The sequence below is a fragment of the Myodes glareolus genome, chromosome 21, assembly GCF_982192425.1.
Source record: "Myodes glareolus chromosome 21, mMyoGla1.1, whole genome shotgun sequence".
NCBI lineage: Eukaryota > Metazoa > Chordata > Mammalia > Rodentia > Cricetidae > Myodes > Myodes glareolus.
The window spans coordinates 57,203,161-57,228,993 of NC_142046.1; the positions used below are offsets into that span (position 1 = coordinate 57,203,161).

Consider the following 25,833-nt stretch of genomic DNA (forward strand, 5'->3'; position numbering starts at 1 on the left):
ATTAAGCCTCACCCCTCACTGCGTCACTTTCTGTAGAACCTGTGAAATCAGACAGTGTCCTGGAGAACAGGTACACGGTATATTCTGGAATGTCCTTGAAACTTTCCTGCAAATTCCAAATCGCTCCAAAATAAAACACTTAAAAAGAAAAGTTCTGGTGAAGAAATGCCAACATTTCCATCAGAATCAAGTACAGGGTGCCTCGGGTTCGCATAAATGAAGAAGTCAAATGTACACAGGAAGGCTGAGGAAGAATGATGGTGGGCGTTGGGAGTCTTCTATTACTGAGTTCTAGATTTTGGTCCCATTGCTTATGTTTAGACTAGACTGAGTCTCTTTTTCTGTTTTTTAAAGCTCTATTTATTGCTGTTTTATGTGCTAGTATGTATGTATGTATGTATGCATGTTATTTCCATTACATGTATGCAGTGCCTGAGGCAATGTGGGTACCTGGAACTGAACTCCATTTTCTCTAAGAGCAGCTAATAAGGTTTTGCCCCTCCCCTCTTTACAGGGATCTTCTTTTGTTGTTATTGTTTTGTGGTTTCTGTTTGTTTATTTGTTTGGTTTTTTTGAGACAGGGCTTCTCTCTATAGACCAGTCTGGCCTCGAACTCACAGAGATCCGTCTGTCTCTGCCTCCCAAGTGCTAGGATTTAAAGGCGTGTGCCACCACATCCAGCCAGAGTCTCTTTTCCTTATGCACTCCATTATAACACTTAATTCTCAGCAATCTAAAAAGTTTACAGATATGATTAATCATTTTTCTTCTTTTAATGTTCAACTAATGTTTTTTCTTTTTTTTATTTGCTTGTTTTTTCAATCTAATGAATAGAGAAAATAGCTTTTCCAGCAAATAGTGTGGGTGTCATAGACAAAATAAGGATAATTGCTTTACAATTTATACAGAATAAACTAAAGATAGATGGTTTAGTTAGGGTTTTCTTGCTGTGGAGAGACACCATGACCATGGCAACTCTTAGAAAGAAAAAGGTTGAATTGGGCTGACTGACACTTCATGGGTTTAGTCCATTATTGTCATGGCGGGAAGCATGGCGGCACATGGTGCAGGAGAAGGACCTCAGAATTCTATATATAGATCCACAGGCACCAGGAAGAGACAGCCACATTGGGCCTCCCTTGTGCATTTGAGACAGTACCATGCCCTGTTGGCCACTGGGGGCCGTTTTCTTTCAAACCACAGTAGATTACAGATTTAAATGTAAAAATATAAAACTTGGGGCTGGAGAGATAGCTCATTAGTAAGAACACTGGCTGCTCTTCCAGAGGACCGGGTTCAATCCCCAGCACCCACAGGGCAGCCCCCAACTGTCTGTAACTCCAGTTCCAGGGGATCTGACATCTTCGCAACAAAGCATGTAAAGAATAAATAATTATTTTTTTAAAAAAATTATAAAACTTACAAGAAAAAATAGAACGAAGTCTTTAGTATCTAAGACAATACAAGTTCTTAGGCTTTTTTCTTTCTTAAAATTTTTTTTCTCCTTTTGAGTTCTTTATCCAAACAGCAAATAATAATGAAGTCTTCAGGAAAAAAAGAGAATTATTAGCATTCATTCTGACATCATGCCCTAGATTTCCTGATTTAGTTTGTATTTCGCTTGATTTTTCCTACTGTCTCACTTGGTATCTATACTTAGAATAAATGTACTGGTTTATTCCTTGAATATTCTTACCGTATAATCACAAATTCCACCAATTTTTATCCTAATCAAGAGGTTTTTCTTTTTAATAAAATAAGCATCTTTGAGCAGGTATATTTTCAGATTTGATGTCAAAGGCAGAGGTAAAGTAAGTGGGGCAGTGTTCATCTTGCATTTCAATTAATGCATGATTGGCAGATTTTTCAAAACCAACCCAATGCTGGTTAGAAAAATAGTTTTTTTCTTTCTTTCTGTGTAACAGCCCTGGCTGTTCTGTAACTGGGAACTCGCTTTTGTGAACCAGACTGGCCTTGAACTCACAGAGATCTGCCTACATCTGCCTCCCAAGTGCTGGGATTAAAGATGTGTGCCACCACCTTCTGACTTAGTTTTTTTCTGTTCTTATATAATTATTGGTGTGTGTGTGTGTGTGTGTGTGTGTGTGTGTGTGTATGTATATATGTGTGTGCATGCGTGTGCACGTGCCTGCCATAGCATGCCTTTGAAGTCACAAGACAAATCCGTAGGAGTCAGTTCTCTCCTTCCACTATGTAAGTCAGACGGCTCAAACTCAGGTTGTCAGGCTTGGCCAGAGGTGCTCTTACCCACTGAGCCACCTCTCTGGTGCTCAGCGCCCGTATTTCTAAGCACAGCTGATGTTTTTTAAACTATGTCGGAGGAGATAGAGAAATCCAAAACTGGCAAGAATAGTTAAAATCATAAACCCTTCCGTAATTGACTTGCTCGCTGTCACACTGTGGGTCCTGACTCTCGGAGGGTTCTCTTTCTAAGTCTGGTTGCTCTGAGGGATGTGCATTGCAGGGATGTGCTCAGTGCCCCGTCCATCCTGTGGGTCACCTACCGACACCTCGTAGGCATATGTGGTGTTTTCCAAGCCCTTTTCATCCTAAGTTCAGCATCAAGTGACATCGAGTCGTCCCTGAGCTCCATCTCCCACTGTCTTTGTGACCGATATCCTCATGGCCAATACATCATCCTACCACCTTATGCTTCCCATTTTTTAATTGATTAAATAAATAAATTCTACTTCTGGCGCCCGAATTCTGTTGCTTTTGCCTTGTCTTCTTCTTGCCCTTACAGGATTTTAACTTCGAAAATAAACTCAATCCCCTTCTACATTGTCAAAGGCAATCTGTAGGTTCAATGTCATTTCCTTAAGATCCAATGACGTTTGTCACAGAAGGAGAAAAGTTATAAGATTTCTCCAGAAGCACAGAAGACTTGGATTGCAGAAGTGATTCATAGCTGAAAGGACACGCCTTGGAATGTCACAGCAGCAGGTTTCAAGTCATGACAGAGACAGCAGAATTGGCACAAAGCGAGATAGTTTAGAATAATGGAATCCAATAAAAGACTTAAAAGAGTTAAATCCGCACTGATAGTCATCCTTTCTTAATTTTTTAAACAGTCTCGAACAGGCACCATCTGTTTGATGGATTTAATGATAATGACCCCGTGGGCTCATATATTTGAATGCTTGGTCTCCAGTTAGTGAAATTGTTTAGGGGGGATTGGAAGGTGTGGCCTTGTTTGAGGTCAAGCTTTGGGGTTTCAACAACCCATGCTGTTCCTTCCGTTCCTGCCACTCCAGCACCATGCCCACCTCCCCATCACCATGCTCCGTGTTACCATATCATGGTGGCCGAGGACTCACCCTCTGAAACTGGAAGCACCAAATAAATGCTCTTTCTTCTTGACGTTGTCTTTGTCATGGTGCCTTATTATAGCAATAGACACGTAACCGAGACATTCTTCAGCAAATGGTGCTGGAGAAACTGGACAGCCACGCGAGGAAAAAGGAGCTAGACCTATATCTCTCCCGAATGATATCACGGACTGTGTCACAGAATTGATATGCAGATGTCAATTCAGAGTGGATCAGAGCTCACAGTTCTGGGAGGGGAGAACACTTGACGGCGAAGGCACAGGCAAGGATTTCTGGGAAGGACTGCAGTAGCTCAGGAAATGAAGCCTAAATACACATGGAATTCAAACACTTCTGCACAGTGAAGGAGATGACTAGTCAACAGAAGAGACTGCTTTCAGAATGGAGGAAAATCCTTTCCATTCCTACATCATAGAGGGAATTAATATTGAGACTAAAAGAACTAAAAAAGCCAAACAGCAAACAACAACCTGGTCAATAAACGGACTAATGAAACAACAGTTCTTAAAAGGTTAAGTACAGATGGCCAATAACTATATGAAAAAAATGTTCAGCCTTAGTCACTAGGGAAATGCAAATTGGAGCAACGTTACAATTCCATTTCAACCCAATCAGAATGGCTTTCAGTTACCAAACAGACAGTGATAGATGCTGGCAGGGATGTAGGGAGCCTTAAAAACTGCTGGTGGGAATGCGACTTGGTGCGTCCACTGTAGAAATCATCGCGAAGGGTCCACCATAAAGCACAGGCAGAATGAACATAGGACCTGGCTTACCGCTTGTAGGCACAAGCCCAAAAGACTGTAAGGCCACACACCGCACGGGTGCCTACGTCTCCGCGTTTATTGTAGCACTTCACCGGAGCCATATTCTGGAATCAGCCAAGGTTCCCATCAGTGGGCGAGCACATAAAGAGAATGCAGTATGTGTGCACAGTGCAGCTCATTCACCCATAAAGAAGAGTGAAGTTCTGTTTCCTCCAGGGAAGTAGCCTGGACTGAAGAGCATCATCTTTAGTAAAATAAATCACATCAATCCAGCCAGCCACAGGACTTGTAAGCTTATCATTGCAGCGGAGACAGGAGAAGAGTTGGATAGCAAAACCCCATTTGAAGTAACCAAAAGATGAAAAACAAAAACAAAAATAAATAACACAAGAAGACAAACATTGCATGGTTTCTCTCATTTGTGGCTCCCTGTAGTTCTTCCGAGGTACCGTTTGGGAGCGCATATCAAGGCGGCGAGGAAAAGGGAGTGGACTTTGAAAGCAGGGAATGGGAAGGGCGTGAATGTCCTTAGAACACATAACATACTTGAAAGGAACCATCTGTAGGATGTGTAAAACCAATAAAAATAATTTAAAAATTTAAGAACCTCAACTGTTATTTGTAGTTTAGCCTTGGAATGAAGCCAATTCTGTATTTAGCCGCGAGCTTTACTCCAGTATCTCTGTATGAATATTTAAACTACTTCGTTCCTTCTTGTTCTCACAAAATCTCTTGTGTTAAACCAGGCTAAGAGGTCTCTTGCCCCCTCAGCATCTTCCTTGAGACACGGATCACATGCTCCCCTGAAAAAGAAAGCAGGAGCTCGAACCTTTTGGAGTTAATTTGTGAATTATGACTTACAGTAGTACCAACACTCTGGGAACCTCATACATACAACCTTGTCAAACTATTAAGACTTCCATTCCTTTACTTTTTGGTGATATTTCAAGTCTTTTTGACATTAAGGTAATCTTTTGGGGTTTTTATTTGTTGTTATTGTTTTATTTTCATTTGGTTTGCTGTGTGAAGAGACGCGATGACCGTGGTAACTCTGATAAAGGAAACATTTATTTGGGGTGGCTCGCTTACAGTTTCAGAGGTTCAGTCCATTATCCTCATGGTGGGGAGTGCACTGGAGCTGAGAGTCCTACATCTTGCAGGCCACAGGAAGTCCACTGAGACACTGGGTGGTATCCTGACCATAGGAAACCTCATAGCCTGCCCACAGGGACATGCTTCCTCCAACCAAGCCACACCTCCTCATAGTGCCACTCCCTGTGAGGTTATGGGGGCCAATTACATTCAAACTACCACATTTGCTTTTTAGGGGTTTTGTTTTGTTGTTATTGATTTGGTTTGGTTTGGTTTTTGGAGACAGGGTTTCTCTGCAACAGCCCTGGCTATTCTGGAACTAGCTCTTGTAGAGCAGGCTGGCCTCGAACTCACAGAGATCTACCTGCCTCTGCCTCCTGAGTGCTGGGATTAAAGGCGTGTGCCAACACCGCCTGACTTCTTTATGGCTTTCATTTGTTTTGTTTTGTTTTGTTTGGGAGGCATTTGTTTTTTCTGGTTTAGTTTTTAAGTTTCTGGGACAGAGTCTCACTAAATAATCCCAGGATAGCCCATTCTCTTTTACAGCCTAGGCTAATTTCAATTTATAGCCTAGGCAGTCCCTACCTCAATCTCCAAGTGATAGGATTATAGATGTGTGCCATCAAACCGAACATAAATAATCATGATTAGTGTCGTATTTGGTCATTCTCTTATCTTGTGTTGATGTTTGGATCGTATTTCTGAGTCAAGGTTGCTTTCATAATCCATGAGATTTTTTTTTAAAATGTAAAAGTAGAACATCAGTGCAAGATATATGTGCTTATGAACAATATAATGGCATGCATGCTTCCTCGCTCCCATCACCACTATGGCCAATTTTGGGGTACCTCTAAAGCCTGAGCTGAGGAGGGGAACACACAACAGGTTCCTGAGCTCAGCACTGAGTGTGCACAAAGGTTACCGCACCCCAGTTGAATAATCACGAGCCTGAAATACGTGGGTCCCTGCAGTAGACCTCCTAAGCCAGTTTACCTCTCCCTGACCTAACAGTGCACGAGCAGTAATCAAAACAGCCATCCTGCTGGTCCCCCAACTTAGCGCTGTAGACACCCTGACACGTGGGTGGGTGTCAATCAGCACAAACCTTGCCATTCTAGAAGGGTGGCCGTTTCTCCAAATTCTGTTTGCAAAATGGCTGTGATTAATCTGGACGCTAGGCCAGTAAATTAGTAAGTGGAAGGCGCCCCAGTTTGGTGCAGCCAGGCTAGTCGATCAGCTATGTTTGGAAAGAACTGAGGCTGTCACATCGTCCCTGTTCCTCATGGGTAACTCCGCAGTAGGAAGGAGAAAGCCTAGTAAGGCGCTAAGGCCCCTTGGGTTCCATTAGTAACCTGGCAGATCTTTTTTTAGGAAGTTTTCTCTTGGGAAGGTTGAACTTTGTATAGTCTGTTCTCTCAAATGACTTCTGAACAGATAAGAAACCAGCGTTTGTAATGCGTTTGAATTACTTACTGTTATCTTCAAGCATATACGGTAATATCAAAGAAGTGACGTGAGAGGGGTTATCTACAGCCGGTGTGTGTGCGCCCAGGCAGCTGCTTAATGGGTAAAACGGAGGAGCTGGAATCTAGTTGACGTGGTAAGCTCAGTTCGTGTCCTGAGCGGTGCTTGTGGTTCGTGACGTAGAACCACAGTGGCAGAAGTCAGATTGCCTCTTCCCTCAGGGATGCTTGAACCAAGTCAAATAAACAGAGAGCAGACATGTTTGAAACGTGTGGAAATGAGGCATGATCCAGGCTGGAGCGACAGTTCTAATAGGAACGAGATCGCATGATGAAACCTGGCTACAGACATAGTGTAAAATAGTGCCTGGATGTTGTACAAGTCAGCGTAGCTGATCGTGGGGGACGTTTCTGTGGTGATCACACACACATATCACATCTTCTAATTTACGATTTTAAGTGCAAAGCGTGGCACTGAGTGATTTCACATTTGCTATCCGTTCCCACACTGTTCTCATTTTCCAAATTGAAATTATAGATCCGGTCCTGGAAGCATCAGTTCTGTATCCTCTCCCCCAGATCCTGGTAACCTGGTAATCCTGTTGTCTGTGGGACGCTCACTCTGGGTCTCAGGTAGGAATGCAGTCTGGCAGTATTTGCCATTGTGTATCTGGCTTGTTTCATGTGGTATGTTGCCTTCAGGGCTCATCCATTGTGATGGCGATTTTTTTATTATTATTTTTTTTCTCATTTTATATACCAATCCTAATTCTCCCTCCTTCCTCTCCTCCTGCCCCTACCTCCCCCATCCTATCCCCCAACCTCTCCTTAGAGGGGGCAAGGCTTCTCTAGGGGCTTCAACAAAGACTGGCATGTCAAGTTGAGGCAGGGCCAGGCCCCTCCCCACTGCATCATGTCTGAACAGGGTATTCCACCATAAGGAATGGGCTCCAAAAAGTCAGACCCAGGATAAGTCCTGGTCCCACTGCCAGAGGCCCTACAAACAGATCAAGCCACACAACTGTCACCCACATTCGGAGGGTCTAAAATCCGTGAGCTCCTACTTGCTCAGGCCAGCTGTCTCTGGGGTTTTCCCCATCATGGCCGTGACCCTCCTGCTCATACTATCCCGCCTCTCTTTCTTCAACTGAACACCAGTTCAATCCAGTGCTTAGTTGTGGATCACTGCATCTGCTTCCATCAGTTACTGCATGTAGGTTCCATGATGGCAATTAGGGTGGTCACTCATCTGATTATAGGGGCAGGCCAGGTCAGGCCCCCTCTCCACTATTGCTAGGAGTCTTAGCTGGGGTCATCCTGTGGATTCCTGGGAGTTTCCCTAGCCCCAGGTTTCTCCCTAGCCCCATCATGGCTCCCTCTATCGAGATACCTCTTTCATTGCTCTCCCTCTCTGTCCCTCCCCCGATTCGGTGACGGCTATTCTCGGTTCTCAGCTGGACTATATCAGAATGAATTACAATCCAGATATGGAGAGCACACCCGTGAGAGATTTTCTGCTTAGTCTGAGGTGGGTTAGTACACTTCTAGTCCAGACCTTTGATCTGGATCTTGAGTCAAGGAGATCTATGCCTTCAATTCGAATCATGAGGTGGGAAGACACACCTTTCATATGGTCCCCGTCTTCTGACTGAAGTCTATGTAAGGACACAGGAGAAGGAAGCTTTTGCTCTTTGCCTCCTTGCCCCTCCTCCTGCCACCACATCCACTCCTTCGCTGGCATTGGAGCTCACTTCCTCAGGAGTCCATCATATTCTGAAGACCAGCCGAGACGCCCAGCCTTGTGGGACTGAGCAGCCTCTGGCTTCTCAGACTTTCCACTCACAGTTAGCCACTGTTGGATGAGCTGGACCTCAGCCTGTAAGTCCTTCCAATATAGCCCGTTTTTATTGCAGGGATGGCAATTTATTCCGTAAGTTCTATAACTGTAGCAAACCCTGACGAATACCCCCACGTCATCATGCTTGTTAGAGTTTCCTTTTTCTTCAAGTCTAAGTAATATTCTGTTCTACGAATTGAATACTCCAAGCTAATCTATTCCTTTGTTGGTGGGTGCTGAGGTTGTTTCTGCGTTTGGGGATTGTATGCCGTGGACATGAGTGTATGTATGGTATGATCTACAGTCTTCAGGTCTTCAGGGCATATCCAGATGGAATTAATCACACGGTAACCTTGTTTACAGACATTTAAGGAATAGCTGGAACATTGATTTCTGCAGCAGCTTTGCCATTTTTTATTTCCGCCAGCAGTGTACAAGGGTCACTTTAGGGATATTTTTAACTTTAGTCAACCCAGGAGCTCCAAGTGGAGAATGGTTGTTTTGAAAGAAAATTCCTCCCCAAAATAGGGCGCCTTCAAGGCCACTGGCTGCCTGAGTAGGAATTTGCACAAAATAGATGAGAATTTGTAAATGCTAAGGCCACAGAGCAGAGCTGAAAGCTTTCGCATCCCGACCTTGTTGGTTAGCGTCATCAGGAACTGTGTTTCTCAGGTTTGTTCTTCCTGTTGTAGTGCACACGGTGACGTTACGCAGTCTTCCATTTTAACATGCCAGAGAGGTCAAAACCCCAAAGATGAATGAAAAGTAACAGACCAGTCTTTAAATGTTAATACTAGCAAAACGACCAGGGGAGGGTAACAGAGCGGCCCAAGTCAGCAGGGCCCATGGTCCACGTGCCAATCAAAGTCATTGTCCTGTGACCTCACATTAAGCTTTACACAGCCTGTTTCTGGGGTCTTCTCAGCCCACACAGATAACAGTCCTTTCAGAAGAGTAAGTTCCTGTGGAGACGCTAATAGCAAACAGATGGAAGCCAAGCTGAGGATTGCAGCCATTGACTTCCCAGGCCCCGTTCTCCTCATTTATATAAAGCGGAGTGTCCCTGTGAACGGGAAGGGAGTGTTGAGCATGCTCACCTCACACTCGGTCAGAGCCTGCTACTCTGTCACTGCCTTACCCTCACGTGACAGAGAAGGCTAATGGAACGAGGGGGGGTGGTCTCTTAGGATTCTGACCTCAAATTGTTTTATTATTATTATTACTCAAGCATGGGATCAGAGTGTGTTTATCTCTCTCTCTCTCAGGTTTTTTGAGACATGATTTCTCTTGTGTACCCCTGGCTGTCGTGGAATTCTGTAGACTAGGCTGGCCTCAAACTCTGAGATCTACCTGCCTCTGGCATCCAGTGCTGGGATTAAGGACGTGGCATACACCACCATACCCAGCTTATTTTATTATTTTTGAGACAAGGTGTTACTGCGTTAATTCTGGCTGGTCAGGAACTCACTGTGTAAAGTAGGCTGGCCTCGAACTCACAGACATCTGTCTGCTATTGCCTCCCAAGTGCTGGAGGTAAAGGCATGTGCCACCCACCCTGCCTATTTTCCTGTTTTGTCTTGAGATTGACCTTGTAGCCCAGGCTAACCTCAAACCTGCAAACCTCCTGCGTGCTGGGATTATTGTCATGCTTGGCCTCAGGTAGAACTTTTATTCGTGTGATTTTCAACTCATTGAGAAATGTTTAAAAGGTGATGTACGCTTTGTTAATTGTAAAATTAAATGATGTCCAGAGAAAGATCACTTCGGGGAAGAGTAATAGAGGTGGTTCAAGATCAGAAGTTATTCTGTCTCCAGTAGTCCCATATTCCCGTCCTTGTACTAGCCAGACCTGACCCTGCTTAGCTTCCCAGATCAGCGGAGACGGCTCAGGGTGGTTTGGTCATAGACGCCTTGATGTCTTTCTGACTGTTGTTGAAATTGCCACAAATTCCATCTCAAGTAGAAAAATAAAATTAAGTTGAAAAGAAAATGTAGTGATTAAATTTAGGGGCGTATGCCCTGATTAGTAAAGCGTTAGTTCCAATTACAGTGTTCAGATAAACACAGCACATTATCATATCACAGAGATTTATTATTGGGAGACAGTAGGTTTAAGATGATGTTCAGAGACTTCTGCATGAACATCTACAAAGGATTAGTTAGAACATGAACTTGAAAAACAGGAAAATTTACAGTGGGTAGAACTAGAAACAGTCAACAGCTGTTGGTGGCGCATTCTAAATCCCAGCATGCAGAGACTTGGGCAGGAAGATCTAGAGTTTCAGGCTAGCCTGGACTACAAACTGAGACCCTATCTCAAAACTCAAAACCAAGCTGGGCAAGTGGTGGTGCATGTCTTTAATTCCAGCACTTGGGAGGCAGAGGCAGGCACATCTCTGTTGAGTTCGAGGCCAGCCTGGCTTACAGAGTTAGTTCTAGGACAGGCTCCAAAGCTACAGAGAAACCCTGTCTTGAAAAACCAAAAACAAACAAAAAAACCTCAAAACCAAAACATGACAACAAAGACAAGAGGCCATGCGAAATAAAGAAAGGGAAAGGCCAGCTTACCCTTGGTGGCCCACACCTTTAGTCCAACACTCAAGAATCAGGCAGATTTCTAAATTCGAGGCCAACCTAGTCTAAAATGTGAGTTCCAGGACCACCAAGGCTACACAGAGAAACTCTGTCTCAAAAAACCAAAATAAGAAAAAAGAAAGAGAGGGAAAGCCATATTATGTGAACTTGTTCTAGAGGAAAGCCGTAAGTCAGATGTAATAAGGAACTTTTTCCTTATTGGGTCAAATCTGTTTTTTTTTTTTAAAAAAATCGAGATTTCCTGTAACTTGTGCAGTGATTTCCCTACAAAAAGTTAAAGTAGTTAAAGTTATGTGAATATATAATGTGATTAAAGTTATAAGAATATATATTCATGTTTCCTTTTGTGAGTTTCAAGGCCAGAAGGCGTGGCTATTACTTGGCAGTTGTTCCTTATGCCGTCCTAAGTCTGCTCATGAACGCCACGTGCCATTCTAGTTTAGTTTCGGTTGCTGTGATCAAACACAGACCCAAAGCAACTTGGGGAAGGAGTACTTTACTTCATTTTAGAAGTTACAGTCCATGGTTGAGGCAGGTCAGGGTCAGTGTTCAAGCAGGAACCTGGAGACAGAAGCTGGAACAGACCCTGTGGAGGAATGCTGCTTACTGGCTTGCATTTCTTGGTCTGCTCTATTTACAACCCAAGACCATCTTCCAGGCGGCACCGCTCACAGTGGGCTAGGCCCTCCCACATCAATCGTTAATCAATGATTAAAATGCTCATGAGTCAGTCCGGCAGAGGCAATCGTCAATTGAAGTTCTCTCTTCCCAGGAGGCTCTAGTTTGAGTTTGTACACACGCACGCACACACGTGTCTTTATCCACAATGTGAATGTGTTTCAAGTTTTCTCTTGCACTGATCCTTTATGGCCACGTCCAGTCAGAAATAGTGAGGCAGGGAGTGTGTGTTCACCTTCCTGTCCACCATTATCACCTTCTTCCTGGCCTTCTGTTTCACAGAAACGGAATAAAACTCAAATACATGTTAACGTGTTTGATTTTATATTTATTCATGCAGCATATATGTCTTTATTTTAAATTATTTAGGGAATTAAATATCCTATTTAACATACAATTGTTGTCTTTGGGGCTTTTAGTCCTGATTTTTGTCAAATATACAAATTTGTAAAAACCAACCATAGGACAACTTTAAAATCTTGAAATGGATTCTGCAATTCTAAAGAAATATCATTTTCAAATGGGAATAGCTTTATCATGAGTGATTATAAAGTTCATCTATATCCACTATAAAAGAGAATCTAATCCCATTGTAAAGAGAATAATTTTTTATTAATTGCATGGAGAGGATTGCTTCAGTCTGTCTCAGTGTGTCTGTCTTTTCCATGCCTCGTGATTTCCTTAGTCAAAACTGAATTAGAATTGTTCACATCTAACCCTCCTGGAAAGGGCAAAGCCCTCAAACTGCAGTGGCAACCGATCGGCCATTTATGTCCACCTCCTGTGGGAATCGCCCCAGTTGCTTCCAGTCTATTTTGGTATCATTTTTATCTTATTGATTTGCAAGAACTTATAGATATTAAAAACACTAAACTTTTTTCAAACTTATGTTTTTCCAAGTGTTTTGGAGGTGGGGGCTCAAGTATCATTATTAATAAGTTGTTCCCTACTCCGTCATGCATGTTTGTCTAAAACTTCTTTCCTGATGATTTTATGGATTTTGTTTTAACTTTAAGAGTTTAAGCCAGGTGGTGGTGCACACCTTTAATCCCAGCGCTCCGGAGGCAGAGGCAGGCGGATCTCTGTGAGTTCGAGGCCAGCCTGGTCTACAAGAGCTAGTTCCAGGACAGGCACCAAAGCTACAAGAAACCTTGTCTCCAAAACAAAACAAAATCCAGATTCTTCCTTTACTCTTCTTTTCCCTACTTTATTCTTTCCCCATGCCCCATATTTGAAAGCTGTGGGCTGAGACTGCACCCCAGAAATAGAGCAGCTGCCCCCGTGTGTATGAAGCCCTAGATCCCATTCCCAGCACCTGCTCCTCCATAGCAAAAACAGATGTGAAGACTGCACACTGCATGCGGCTGAAGCGTGCTATAACACGTTTCTCACCTTCCTTATGAGCACTTGTTTGAGTCGTGCTCCGTGACAGTACAGCCGTGAACACACCTGTGTCTGTGTACAGTGATGGGGTTCACAGCCTCAGCCAGTCAGGTGTCTCGCCTGCACCCAGAGATGAACTCATTAGGTTACCGCCTTCTGGCCCCACTGTCATCGTTCAAAGAGGAATACGGAAGCATGAGGAATTACCTCATGCCGATGCTGAGGAAGTTAGCCGGATATTTTGGAAAATGCAAGGTGATTGATAATAACTGCATCTGCAAATCTATATATGTGTTCAAGAGAAATTGCCCCTGGGGTCCTGTATAAATTTATGGCATTCCTCCCCGCAAACAGTGCTTCTCTGTGTCCTAGCTGTCCTGGAACTTGCTTTGTAAACCTGGCTGGCCTTAGACTCACAGAAGTCTGTCTGCCTCTGCCTCCCAAGAGCTGGGATTAAAGGCAAAATTTATGATATTTTATGTCCGTATGCTTTCTCTTGTTTTGGAGAGATTTTGCTTTTGTTTTGAAACTGAGTCTTATTGCAGCCTAGGATACCCTAGAACTCATTGTATACTTCAGGCTGGTCTCAAATTCATAGCCATCCTCCTGCCTCTTGTATATGGGGTACAGGTATGAGCCACCATGCCCTGCTTTGAATTGTGTCTTTTAGAAGTCTCCCTGCCCCCACCCCAGCAATACTGGGGATTGAACCTAGGGCCCCATGCATGCTAGACAAGCATTCTACCCCTGAGCTATAGTCTCAGTCCTTAAATTAAATCTTCTACCCAGAAAATATTTCCTAATTCCCAACAGTGCATGCTGAGTTTCTCTGTGTGTGTCTGTGCGTAGGTGAGCATGTGCCCGTGGAGGCCAGAGGTTGATGTTGAGATGTCTTCCTCAGTCACTTCTTTGTCTTAGAGTCTCACATTGAACCTGAAGCTCTCAGTAACATTTGAGATGGGGCTACTAAGTCCCCAGGAAAACCCTGTCTCTCCCTCAGCACTAGGGAAAAGGCATACCTGCCTTTTATACCCTTTTAGATCCTGTTGCCTGCATGGCAGATGTTTGAGTCGCAGAGCAAGCTCCCCAGCCCTAATTGAGTATTTCAGATAGCAAATTAGGCCGCAGACTGCCTAGCACTTTAAGGACGCTGTTACTCAGGCAACAACAAACATCAGTGTCTTGATGTCAGTGGGAAGAGTTTTACTCTTTGTTTTGTTTTGTTTTGGTTTTTCGAAACAGGGTTTCTGTGTTCAACCCTGGCTGTCCTGGCTAAACAGATTTCCTCTTACTTTGTTGTTAGGTGTGTATGTGGGCTTGTTTTGCTTATGCATCTCTACAGAAATACCACCAACATAGAAAGACACGGCCTGATATTTTCTAGGAGCTTTTAGTATTGGGAATGGGTTCTAAATGGATGAGTCTACCAAGATTATTCTAGAATATTTTATTTTGACTTATTAACCTTAGTTCTTATAAATTGTGACAATAATTTCCCAAATAATTGACACAAATTGTGACAAATGATTCTTTGCCTTCTATTGCTTGGCGTGTCCATTTATTTTATCTCTTTATAGTTCTCTCTCTCTGTTCATGGCTTGGCCCGCACACCTGTTTTGTTAATTCAAAGAAATAGCTCTTAGATTTGTTAATTGAGCTAATTTAGAATATTCAGTTATGCGTTTATTCTCCAAATATCTCTTCTAATTTTGTAAGCTACTATATGCAGGCTGTTTGCCTGTTTGTTTTCATGTGTAGTAATGTAAATGATCCAGGCTGTGCATGGTTGAGTGCTGTGGATTTTGATTTTATTCTGTTTACAAATGTTCTTTAATACCGTGTAATTTTTCCTCACCCCACAATACACTTAGAGAAGTGGGCTTTCCAAACCCTTTCTTGATCTTACTTTCGCATTAATTTTGAACTCATTGAATTGCTTCACACCGTGCAAACTAAATTCACTGATTTCATTGGGGTCTTATTTTGAGTTATTTTCTGCTTTATTTTCCTGCTGAAATGCGATCAGGTTCTTATGTTTGGAAGTATTTCAGATATCACTCCTTTTACTCTTAGCGCAGGATCATTTCTCTCTGTAGGTCAGGATGTGAGAGTTGGCCAAGAAGAGGCTAAATATAATGGGCCAGGCAGTAATTTAATTAATGCAATTTCTGTGTGGTTATTTCGGGGGTTAAGCTAGCCAGGCGGCAGGACGCAGCCCGCTTCTCCTTACAACCACAAGGTCCCTCCCTCCTCATGGTTTTGTGAGCAGTGACGTTTGTGGGAGAGGAGCTGGTCCTGCCAGCTGAGCTGCCCACAAGCCATATGGGGAGCTGAAGGGGTCTGCTGGCTTTCATGAACCATCTCCCATACTGGGATGGGTTTTTGTTTGTTTGTTTTTTTAGTGATGCAGTTGCTTCGGGTTGTCCGTGCTCCTGTATGTAACCTGTCACCCATACTCCTGTATGGAACCCCAATAAACTCAGTGGTTCATTGCATTGAACTTCTATCTGCAATTGGTTCACTATCTGAGATTAGTTGTACCAGCCTCCCAGAGAAAGCCACACAACACCTTTTTGTTTAAAAACATGAGATCCCAAATGCATCGATAACAACAATAACCTCAAAATTGGATCTTGGGATGCCTTTAGTTCTTTACCCATTATTTTCTTTGGTTTTGACAGCTTTTAAATGTATTCATAAAACAGTAAGACTGACCATGGTTTCATTATGTACAAGTTACCTTGAAAATGTCGAGTTAAAATAAGATATTAGCATTGATACTAATGAACATGGTGCAGTAGATGTTCTGGGGTGGGGAGGAGAGAAGGAGGAAAAAGAGTTGGGAACAGGGGAGGGAGGGGGAAGGAGGGAGGTTGTATATCAGACTAACAGAGGGCCTGAGACTTGGATGGGATTTACGTCTGAGTTGATAGTGGTTTAATAGGTCTGCCGCTTTAGCCCCATCCCACAGGAGCGCTTGAACACATCACAAAGCCGCCACACTTTTGGCTCAAGTGTCAACATCTACTTGTAAAACATCTTGGACCAGAAAACAAAGTCCTTTGAATCAAGGATCTAAATAGCGTTCTCATTTTTCTGCTTCCAGGCACCAGGACTTGGCTTCAGAATCTTGATTCACAGTTAGTAGATTGCCTTTGTTGAGCAGATTGGATGATCATCCGCAGGTGTTGACTTTTTTACTGCCTTTTGCCAGTCCGAGCTGAGGCCTTTGCTGTCCAATAAAAGGGCCTCTGGCTCTTTGAATTTATGGCTTAGGAAGGCGAGTTTTGCTTTAAGGTCTACTCTTCTAGTTTGGACGATAAATGTCTTATTTTTATTTCCTGAGATTTTTAAATTTTTTTTTATGTGTGTGGGTGTTTTCCCTAGATGTATGTTTGTGTATCATGAACCTGGTGCCCTTGAAGGTCAGAAGACAGAGCTGGATCCCCGAAAACAGAGGTTATAGCATATAAGTCACCATGTGGGTGCTGGGAATTGTACCTGGGTCCTCTGGGAGAACAGCTCTTTACCTACCGAGTCATTGCTCCAGCTCAGCTAAGCAGTTTTTATTCTAACAGAATAGCAGGGGATTTAAAATCCTGAGACAGAATTACAAGCTTCAGTCACTTAGAGCATCCAGGTTTACAAGGTCATGAGAGTTCTCTTAACTGTTGAAATTGTTCTTTTTAAATGAATAATTACTTAATTATGTGGGGTGATCAGATTGAGCATCAAATTGACCATCCTTGAAAGACCAAGGGACTGCTGTTTCAATTCTTGTCTGTATCTAGGTGATCACTAAAATCCTAATCATAAATCCTACCACATTCAAATTCACATAATCTGTTAGCATAATGTTAGAAATTCTAAAAATATAACTATAGACTTATATGAAATTTCCTTAATACATATAGAAATTTCAGAATTCATATATGAATCATTTCGTACATTTTTATCATTATTGTAATTTGTGCCTTCAGCTTCAATGTCTCTGAGCTCCAGACCTGCACTTCTAAGTGTGTTTTCTTCCCTTTGTCAATGCAAATTAAATTTACCCTAAAAATAATGGTTTGTATTTCTTTTTAAATGACGTGAGCCTTTCTGTTTTGTTTTTAGGTGGTTTGGACACCCCAGTAGTAACCTGTGCTTTCCTGGTCCAATCTGATCCGTGCGAGATGGACTAAAGCCACAGTTTGTCTGGTTCTTCGTCTGGGAGTCGGAAGGAGGATTGGGATGGTCTCACGTGCACACCCCTAGACTAACTGCAGTGATGAGTTCAGACGAGAAGGGCATATCCCCTGCTCATAAAACATCCACTCCGACCCATAGAAGTGCCTCAACGTCCTCTCAGAGGGAAAGCAGGCAGGTAGGAGAACCGGCATATTTTTATCACTTTCTGCAAACAGAACCCTGTTTGTGTGTGGCTAGCACGCGATTGCTAACTGAATCTGAAAGTTTGTTGTGAAGTCCTTTAGATCACAGGTCACCCCCTTATTTTATGTTGTCATACCTGACAGGATGAAGCTGTTACAGTGGCTTCTCTGCTTTTTTATTCTTTATTTTCCTTTGGGGGTGGGGCACTGAGAATGCAGACCCCAGCGTGAAACAGGGTTCCTCCCGGAAGCCTGGTGTTCTTCTCACCGTGGACACCTGGTTTTGGAGCCAGTATCAGGACGGTCACATTCAGATCCCTCTTCTTTGGGGAGGTGAATCCTCAGGAGACTTTCTGTAAGACCAACCGTGCTTGCCAAGCCCTAACCCCTGCCAGGCTCCTTGGGATCCGGCCACTGACAATCTCAAGAGTTAGGAGGCAAATAAAATTGTGGTATCCAGGAGCCGCAAGCATCAAGGACTGAACAGTTTTGAAGGACAGCAGAGGAAGTAAAGTGTCAGAGCTTGTTTATGCTAGAATACACCCATTGTCCCATTGGACCCAGTCTGTGAAGCTATCTTTGTTTGCAGTTGCTGCATCCGTGTTTGAGGGACTGCTCTGCTGCCGTGGTTATGTGGGGATTCATCATATAAATGCTGGCCATAGACACAACAGCGGTGTTTCAGCCAGCGCAGACAGGAATAACGATTATCTGTTATATGTGCCTTATGATAGTAATTTGGTTATATAAATGGAAATTTACAAGAGCGTCGCCAACTTTTTCATGCTGATTTTCCTTTGTGTGGGTTTTACTTAGTGAAGAGTCTTGCAGGGCCCTCAAATCTCTGCTCTACTCGCATTTTAAGTGATCACAATATATTGCCTAATTTAAAGGAATGCGTGTATCAAATATTTTTCTTTCATTTTTATTTGTTTGTTTGTTTTGCTTTTTGACACAGAACCTCACTTGTCTGGCTGGCCTGCAGCTTCCTATGTAGCCCAAGCCGGTCTCAGACTCTCAGCAATTCTCCTGTGCCAGCCTCCAAGTGCTGCAGTTATAGGTGTTAGCCACGGTGCCAGGCTCCGCATCAGTTATTAATAATTCATTGTACGTGTATTCTTAAATGAACAACTCAGATATGGATCCACAGCAGTGGGCATGCATTTCTGTGGGTGCTTTTGAGAGAACCCCAGCCTCCATCCATCCCTCCTAACATACCCTTGCCGCTTACAGCAAGAAATTCCAGGGCAGTCTATGCAAACTGATGATTTTTTTCTGGGTATATTTTTCACAGATCCTAACACAGATATTCCTACTACAGGGTCTTGCGGACACTTTTAATTCTTGTGCCTTTTGTTACAGTGTTCAAAAGGATACCCATACGCTGTCTTAGAAGTTCTTCTGCCGTTAACTAATAACTAAGTCTGTGATTACCTGGTGTTGTAATACTGGGTGCAATGCATTTGTAAATTCTCAGAGGCTCAGCGTGCTGTGAGTGAAAACACTTGGTGTTGAATAGCTGCTGCACACTGAGGTGCCCCCCCAAGCTGGCCAGTCTACCCTTCCCCTGCTCCTCTGTTCTTTCCCTTTATGGCCTCTCCATTTTTCCGCCTTGCTCTGAGCATTTCGTCGCATGCCCTTCCTGGTTGCTAAGGAACAGGGAAGCATGGGCCCAGCTCACCCTGGAGACCCGTGGTAAGTAAAAAATGCCTGCTGGTGACGGCTATGGAAACAGCTGTCCTGCCCTGTTGATCTGCCTGCTGCTACACCTGGGCTCTCGACCCCACGTGCAAATGACAGGGACACTGGAGACCCTGGCCTGCCCCCCCACCCCCCGGGAGCCTGAAGTCAGAATGGGTGACTCCTGACTGGCTTGTGAGAGGCAAGTCTGCCGACATGAGAGGGCGTGTAATTGATCATGAAGACTTTGTTTGTTTGTTTTTTTGTTTTGGACAGAGTCTCACCATGTAGCACATGCCTTTAATTCATCTCAGCATTCTGGGGGCTAAGGCAGGCAGATCTCTATGAGTTTAAGACCATCCTGGTCTTCATTGTGAGCTCCGGGCTAGCCAAGGCTGTATGGCTAGTATTTTTTAAGGAGACAATTTACTTTTTGTCCCTGTGTATCTCAGCGAGTGGAAACACGTCCCAAGACTTTGTCCTTTGCTTCTTTCGCGACTTCTCTTTTGTGTCTGTTCATCTCCATCAAAGAGGAGAATAATAGTAAGGAATAATGATCATTCATTTCCCCCCTCACCTCTCCATCATTACCTAAAACACAGAATAAATGTGGAGAACTTGGAAGTCTGGCATATGCTGCGATGTGCTATAGTACTTTTATATGCATCTCTATAGTACACGGGCGCCAGGAAAGTGCGATGGATTAGTCTTCATTCTGTCTCCTCTCCCTCCTGATTTGACAGACGTCTGTGCAGAAGTGATGTTACACAGTTCAACGCTTCCTTCTCCTCATCACGTAGGTGAAGGATATCGCACAGAGCAGAGACATGGCAGTGTTTTAATGCCTCGTATTTGTTTGTCCTTCACAGGTTCTAGGTGCACAGTGCCAATGAGCACTAAACGTGGCTGCTTAGATGTCCCCCTTTCTGACTGTGACATACAGCAGTATGTGTAAGCCAGTCTGTTGTCAGAGAACCATTCTCAGTGACACGGGCTCTGTTCTCCGTCTTTCTCCTTGATTGCACCTAAAGTCCCTAGATTAACTCCTTAGATCCTACCCTTCCTTAAGAACATCATTTCCTTTTGTTCCCACCATCAGCTTCCCAGCCCAGACTCTCGTCACCTTTTCCCAGGTCCTTCCGAGGACCCCTGCCTCACTAGCGCCTTCAGAACCCTGTCATTTCATATTCCCTGAATGTGGCAAAGTCATGAAGTCATTCAAAGGCTTCCTGTTCCCTCCACAAGTAAAGCCAGATTCCCTTATGGACTGGGTGCCCAGTGGAGACATAGTCTAGTTCAACCCCATTTCACAGCATGTGCACTGTGTGTTATGATTCCGAAATCTTCCCCGTCTGTATCTCTGCTTCCTCTTCCCGGAGTGAAGTCCTATCCCAACCTCCACCTTCTAGTGCTTCCTTGCAACCGAGGATGGCTCAGGGAGACTCTCACTGACCTTTCAAAACCGCTTTCGCCTTTCCTTCCCTGACCTTGTCATAGAGCTTTTGGATAACGTTTGGCATTTTTATATTGTTTACTTTTGCTCTATGAGTTGATGTCCCACACTGTGTTGTAAACTTTTCTAAACAGAGGGTATCTTTAAAGGCTCACAGTGATATTAGTCTTGTCTTTTTATTACAAATTCCCCATACCAGATTTAGTTGCCCTCCCCTTTCTTCCTCATGGATAAATAAACAAAACATCTGTGCATGCCAACTCTTGACTGTCCTTCCTGTGGCTAAGCTGTGTAGCACAGCAGATGGAAGACAGAAGACGGGGCATGATGCGATGCAGTGCCTGGGCTTTCACTAAGTGGTTCTTCGTCCACTGAGGGGGGTCAAGGGTCCACTTAGTCCTTAATAAGCTCAAAGGCTTCAGGACGTTCTCCCACAAGCAGTCCTCCTGGACTCTGGTATAAGATGTTAGAACACCTAACATAGTTGCCTGTGTGTGTGTGTGTGATCTCACAACGTCCCTACATGAACACCCATGAAACTTCCAGAGAGGTAACAAACGGAGTCGATCAGACATCAAAGGCTTTCCTAAAACAACATGCCCCAAATAAAGCTTGTCCCTTGAAATATATGGAAATAAAACTTTTCTTATTAAGTAAATTGAGAGTCATGCTGAACAACATTTCTTTGGTGCTATGTATCAATGAATTAAGATGATTGTTAAGTTATGAAGTAAAACCTGTAGTTAATCAAACACTTCCTGAATTTAGTAGATTCTAAAGCTTTTTTTTCCTAATATTTGGCTAATAAAAATATCCAGATTTTTCTTGAACTTATAAACTGGAAGATATAGGGACACTGTGCTCAGATCCTAAGTGACAACACTGATTCTCTCAGTGGTGGCTCTAGTTTAGACAGGGGCATTTTCTATCTGATCACACAGTCCTTGTCTGTCAGTTATTCCAATATTTATTTATATAGACTGCCTGGCTCCTGAAAGATCAGAATTTGTGAACTTTGATCCCGGATGTCAATAGGCCTGTTGCAGTAATATTTAACTTACCTGGGAAGATCCACTTCAAGGCTAATCCGAATTTATCATTTTCCTCTCAAAGCTGCCTGTTGTAAGGAGTGGGCCCGGCTAACTTGCACCTGAAATAACCACACAGAAACTGTATTAATGAAAACACTGCTTGGCCATTGGCTCTAACTTCTTATTGGCTAACTCTTACATATTAGTCTAGCCCATCTCCATTAATCTGTGTGGCAGTGGCTTACCGGAGATTCTAACTGGTGTCCATCTCAGTCACAGGATCCATGGCTTCTCCCACTCTGCCCTTCTTCCCAGCATTCAGTTCTATTTTCTCCGCCTACCTAAGTTCTGCCCTATCAGGCCCAAAGCAGTTTCTTTCTTCATTACCCAATGAAAGCAACCCACAAACAGAAGGACCTCCTACACCAGCTGCCTATTTCCAATTTTCCCTCTCAGTAAAAGACAATTCTCATTTCAATGGATTCCTAGATTCCTGGAAATGTCCTCAGCTTCCCATTGTCTCACACTCTGCTTCAGACCAACAGAGACCCCTGTCAATTTTCCTTTACCTGGATCCTGATCACTGCCTTCTGTTTCTTCCCCTTCTATCCTGGCCCAAGCCAGCGTGGTTTCTCATCTGGAATGTTGCCATGGTTTTCCACTTGGTTTTCCCGTTTCTACCCCCACCCATCACACAGGGCATTCTTTACAGGATAACCGGAGTGTTCCCTTCAAATTTCAAAGGTAGATTGAACTCTTCCCACCAACCCCCGCAGGACATCCATATGACATTGAGTTGCTGAGCATTGACTATGGGTCTACTTATTATCTGGGTCTGCCTAACCCTCTGACCCCATCTCTTACCTCATTGCATTTCTTTCAGTTCCCTGCAGTATATTCCTGAGATGTTTCAAATGTGTTCTTACTGTGTTCTTACTTTGGGGTTATTATGTACTTTAATCCCCTTGGTCTAAGTTTTTCTCCAGCCATGTCCATGTCTGGCTTTGTCACACACTTGACTTATTTTTTAACTGGCCCCTCATGGGGTAGTCTGTTCGGCCCTTCTCTATATGTCCTTATCATTCACTGTCCATGGAAATATTACTCACCATTTGGTGTGTTGTATGATGGATGGATGGATGGATGTGTGTGTGTGTGTGTGTGTGTGTGTGTGTGTCCTTTTATTCAGGCATTTTCATCCATTCTGCAGTGTCTCCCTGGTACCTCGAATAATCTTCTGCATATGCTATGTCAGAGTGCAGTTGAATGAAGATGTGAGCAAGGGGTTGGAACGAGAGATGGCTGTAAGTCAGACCTCAGAGGCTTGTGTAGCTGTAGGGACATAATCATGATATTGGCATGACAGCAGGGAGAGAAAACAATCCTTGAACGTTTTGAGTATGAGAAGAACAGACATTGGGAGGAGAAGGCTCGTCCAGGCATTGAAGAGAGGAGTGGAGAGAGGCAGGCTCTTCTGCCCGCCCCTGAGAATAGGTGTGGGGAGGCATGCGTGGGGAAAAGTCTGTGAAGGAAGTGTTGCCTTCCACAAAGCAGAGGTGGCAGCATTTTGACTGATGTTCAGAGTATCGGTGGGAATGAAAGGCAGCTATGGACAATCACAGTTACTGCTTCCCACCCAATCCTCATGTTCATTTTATGGTGAATTTGCATAATAATGTTGCTAAGTTTATGATCCACTGATTGCATTTTATTTATTTCCTTTTTTGCAACTATTTATGCTTATGTATTTAGAGAAATGTTTACAATCCTGCATGCCCAAGGCTGCCTTGTAAGGACAATTACAGAGTTGTTGGCGCAGACTCAAGAGTGTGCCCTCCTTAGTGCCAATGATTATATTTATTTGCACCATGATCAAGACATCAGAAAATCAGATGTCATGGCTGTAAGAACACAGGGTCAGAGTGCATCGTTTCACTAACGCTGTCTCCTGTGAGTGAAGTGTCACAGTTCCTCAGGTTAGATCCTGCCAGTCTTGAAGTGAATTAGTCATGTTTGTTTAGTAAGAAAATAAAAAAATGCCCGCAATTATGTATGATAATACAAAGTTAGCTGAAGCTCAGAGATTATCAATAAAGGAAAATGTGAATAAGATGTAGGTTCGTAGTTGATCATCTTTCCAGTATTCAATATAATGATCACTCCTTAACAGTTATGGATCTCTGTGTGTGCACTCATGTGTGTGCACGCATGAGTGCATGTGTGCACTCACATCCCTTCATGATGTATGTGCACAGATATTTGTATAAATAAGTTTTCGTGTGTGTGAACTTGCAGGTGCAGGTGTGTGTGCGTGTGTGTGTGTGTGTGTGTGCTTGCGGAGGTCAGAGGTCAATGTTGGGCGCCTTTCTTAGTTGTTCTCCATCTTATTGCTTGAGACAGGGTCTCTCACTGACCTTGAAGCTCATTGACTGACGAGACTAGCTGGCCAGCGAGCTTCAGGGGTGAGCTTTTGCCTCTGCTCCCCCATCACTGGGATTGCAGACACATGCCACCACACCTGGGTTTTCCTGCTGGAGGTCTAGACTGAGAACTGCACAGCAAACATCGATCAACCAAGCTGTCTCCCAGGGCCTTCTGTCCCTGAAACAAAGTCCCTGGCAAGAGACAAGGTTAGAGGGGAAGGGGACACTGTCTATTATGGGGGGAGATATGGTGGTAGGGATGCGAAGCCACTGGTGACATTGCATCTGCAGTCAGGAAGTAGGCCTTCCTCTTCAGTTCATCCCCTGGACACCCCCTCACGGGCATGCCAGAGGCATGTTCTCTTTGTGAATCTCTAGGTCTCGTCAGATTGGCAGTGGAGACTAGCCATCACATACGAGCATCCACAATCTCCTCTGTGTTAGCAAGAGCAGTGTATTTCAAAATCAGCCAGAGCCCTTTCAGTGGTGCCCACTGGTGACGTGTGAGGCCATCCCAGCAATGAGTCAGCCAGACTACGTGCTGGTATAACGGATTGGCAATAGGCTGTTCTGATAGCCGCCTCAGTATCTGTAGTATGTGGGGAACTAAGAACTAAGTATCTGGTGTATGAGGTTTTCGTAGCAAGTTTTCTTTTGGGACAGACCTAGTGAGAAGAACATCTCCCAGCCTGTCTGTGACTGAATTGACAGTTGTCCCTGCTATGTCTCTGGCGCATCTTCAGTGAAATGACCAGGGTTCAACTTTGAAGCACAGGATGCTTCTTTTGCGAATAGCAAACCTCTTTCTGGCTTTGAGTTGTGCAAAATGTAATGTTATCTCAAACTTTAAAAAATGTTCTCGGTTTGAAACATTTCATATTTGTGTTTGCCTTTGTGGCTGCATGGTATGAAGGTGTGTGTACAGGTATATGTGTATGTAGTGTGCATGCATGCGTGTGTGTATGTGTGTAGGCCAGCGATCAACCTCCGGTGTTTTCCTCAGGAAGCAAATATGTCGATTTTTGTGACAAGGTCTCTCACTGGAACCCGGGGCTGGCTGATTAGGCTAGATGACTAGGCAGTGGACCCCAGGGATCTGCCTGTCTCTGCCTCCCCGCACTGAGGTTACAAGTGCACATGGCCCTGCTCAGCTTCTCAGGTGAGTATTCGGGAATTAATTGCAGGTAATTGTCATGGTTGTGCCGCAAATGCTTTACCCACTGAGCCATTTCCAGCCCCAAATGGTCTAATTATGTGAGGGAAAGTGACACATATTCTCGATTTTATTCCTTACCTGAAGTTTAGACCACCTCAAGTCTTATCCACGGGGAGCAGAATAATATGAATTCTTGCATCTCTGTACAATCCAGTGGGCCCCGAAGATGTGCAGATTGACCCTGGAATCCACTGTCAGGGTAGAAAGATCCCGAACCTGATTTGAAAATCTGGACTGTCCTTTCCAGAGTAATAGGAGAGACCAAATCTTTAGTGTTCAGTGTTAATAAATTCTTGACTTTATTCCAATTTAAATTTAGCCTTTTGGGAATCCCAAAGGTTTTGTGTGGGGTTCACGTTTCAGGATTTAGGACCAGTATCAGTAAGAAAGTACTATTTCTGTCTATGGCCACACTGCTCTGGATATATGCCAGTCTCTTCTGATCTTGGGCATTAAGATGGGTCGCTCCTTGTTAATTATTGGTTGAGGGAG

General features: G+C 43.7%; 1 protein-coding gene across 10 annotated transcripts in view; it reads left to right on the forward strand.

The window, feature by feature from the left end:
* Positions 1-25,833, forward strand: part of Osbpl6 (oxysterol binding protein like 6) — a 174,432-nt gene that overhangs the window by 79,200 nt on the left and 69,399 nt on the right. For 9 of the 10 annotated variants that reach the window (XM_087900080.1, XM_087900076.1, XM_087900081.1 and 6 more), the window contains one exon: positions 17,282-17,531. In XM_087900080.1, the coding sequence (XP_087756206.1) occupies positions 17,436-17,531 (96 nt within the window). In that variant the 5' untranslated portion in view covers positions 17,282-17,435. Of the gene's footprint in view, positions 1-7,210; positions 7,306-17,281; positions 17,532-25,833 lie in introns of all 10 variants that reach the window. The other variant, XM_087900079.1, reaches the window with a different exon arrangement.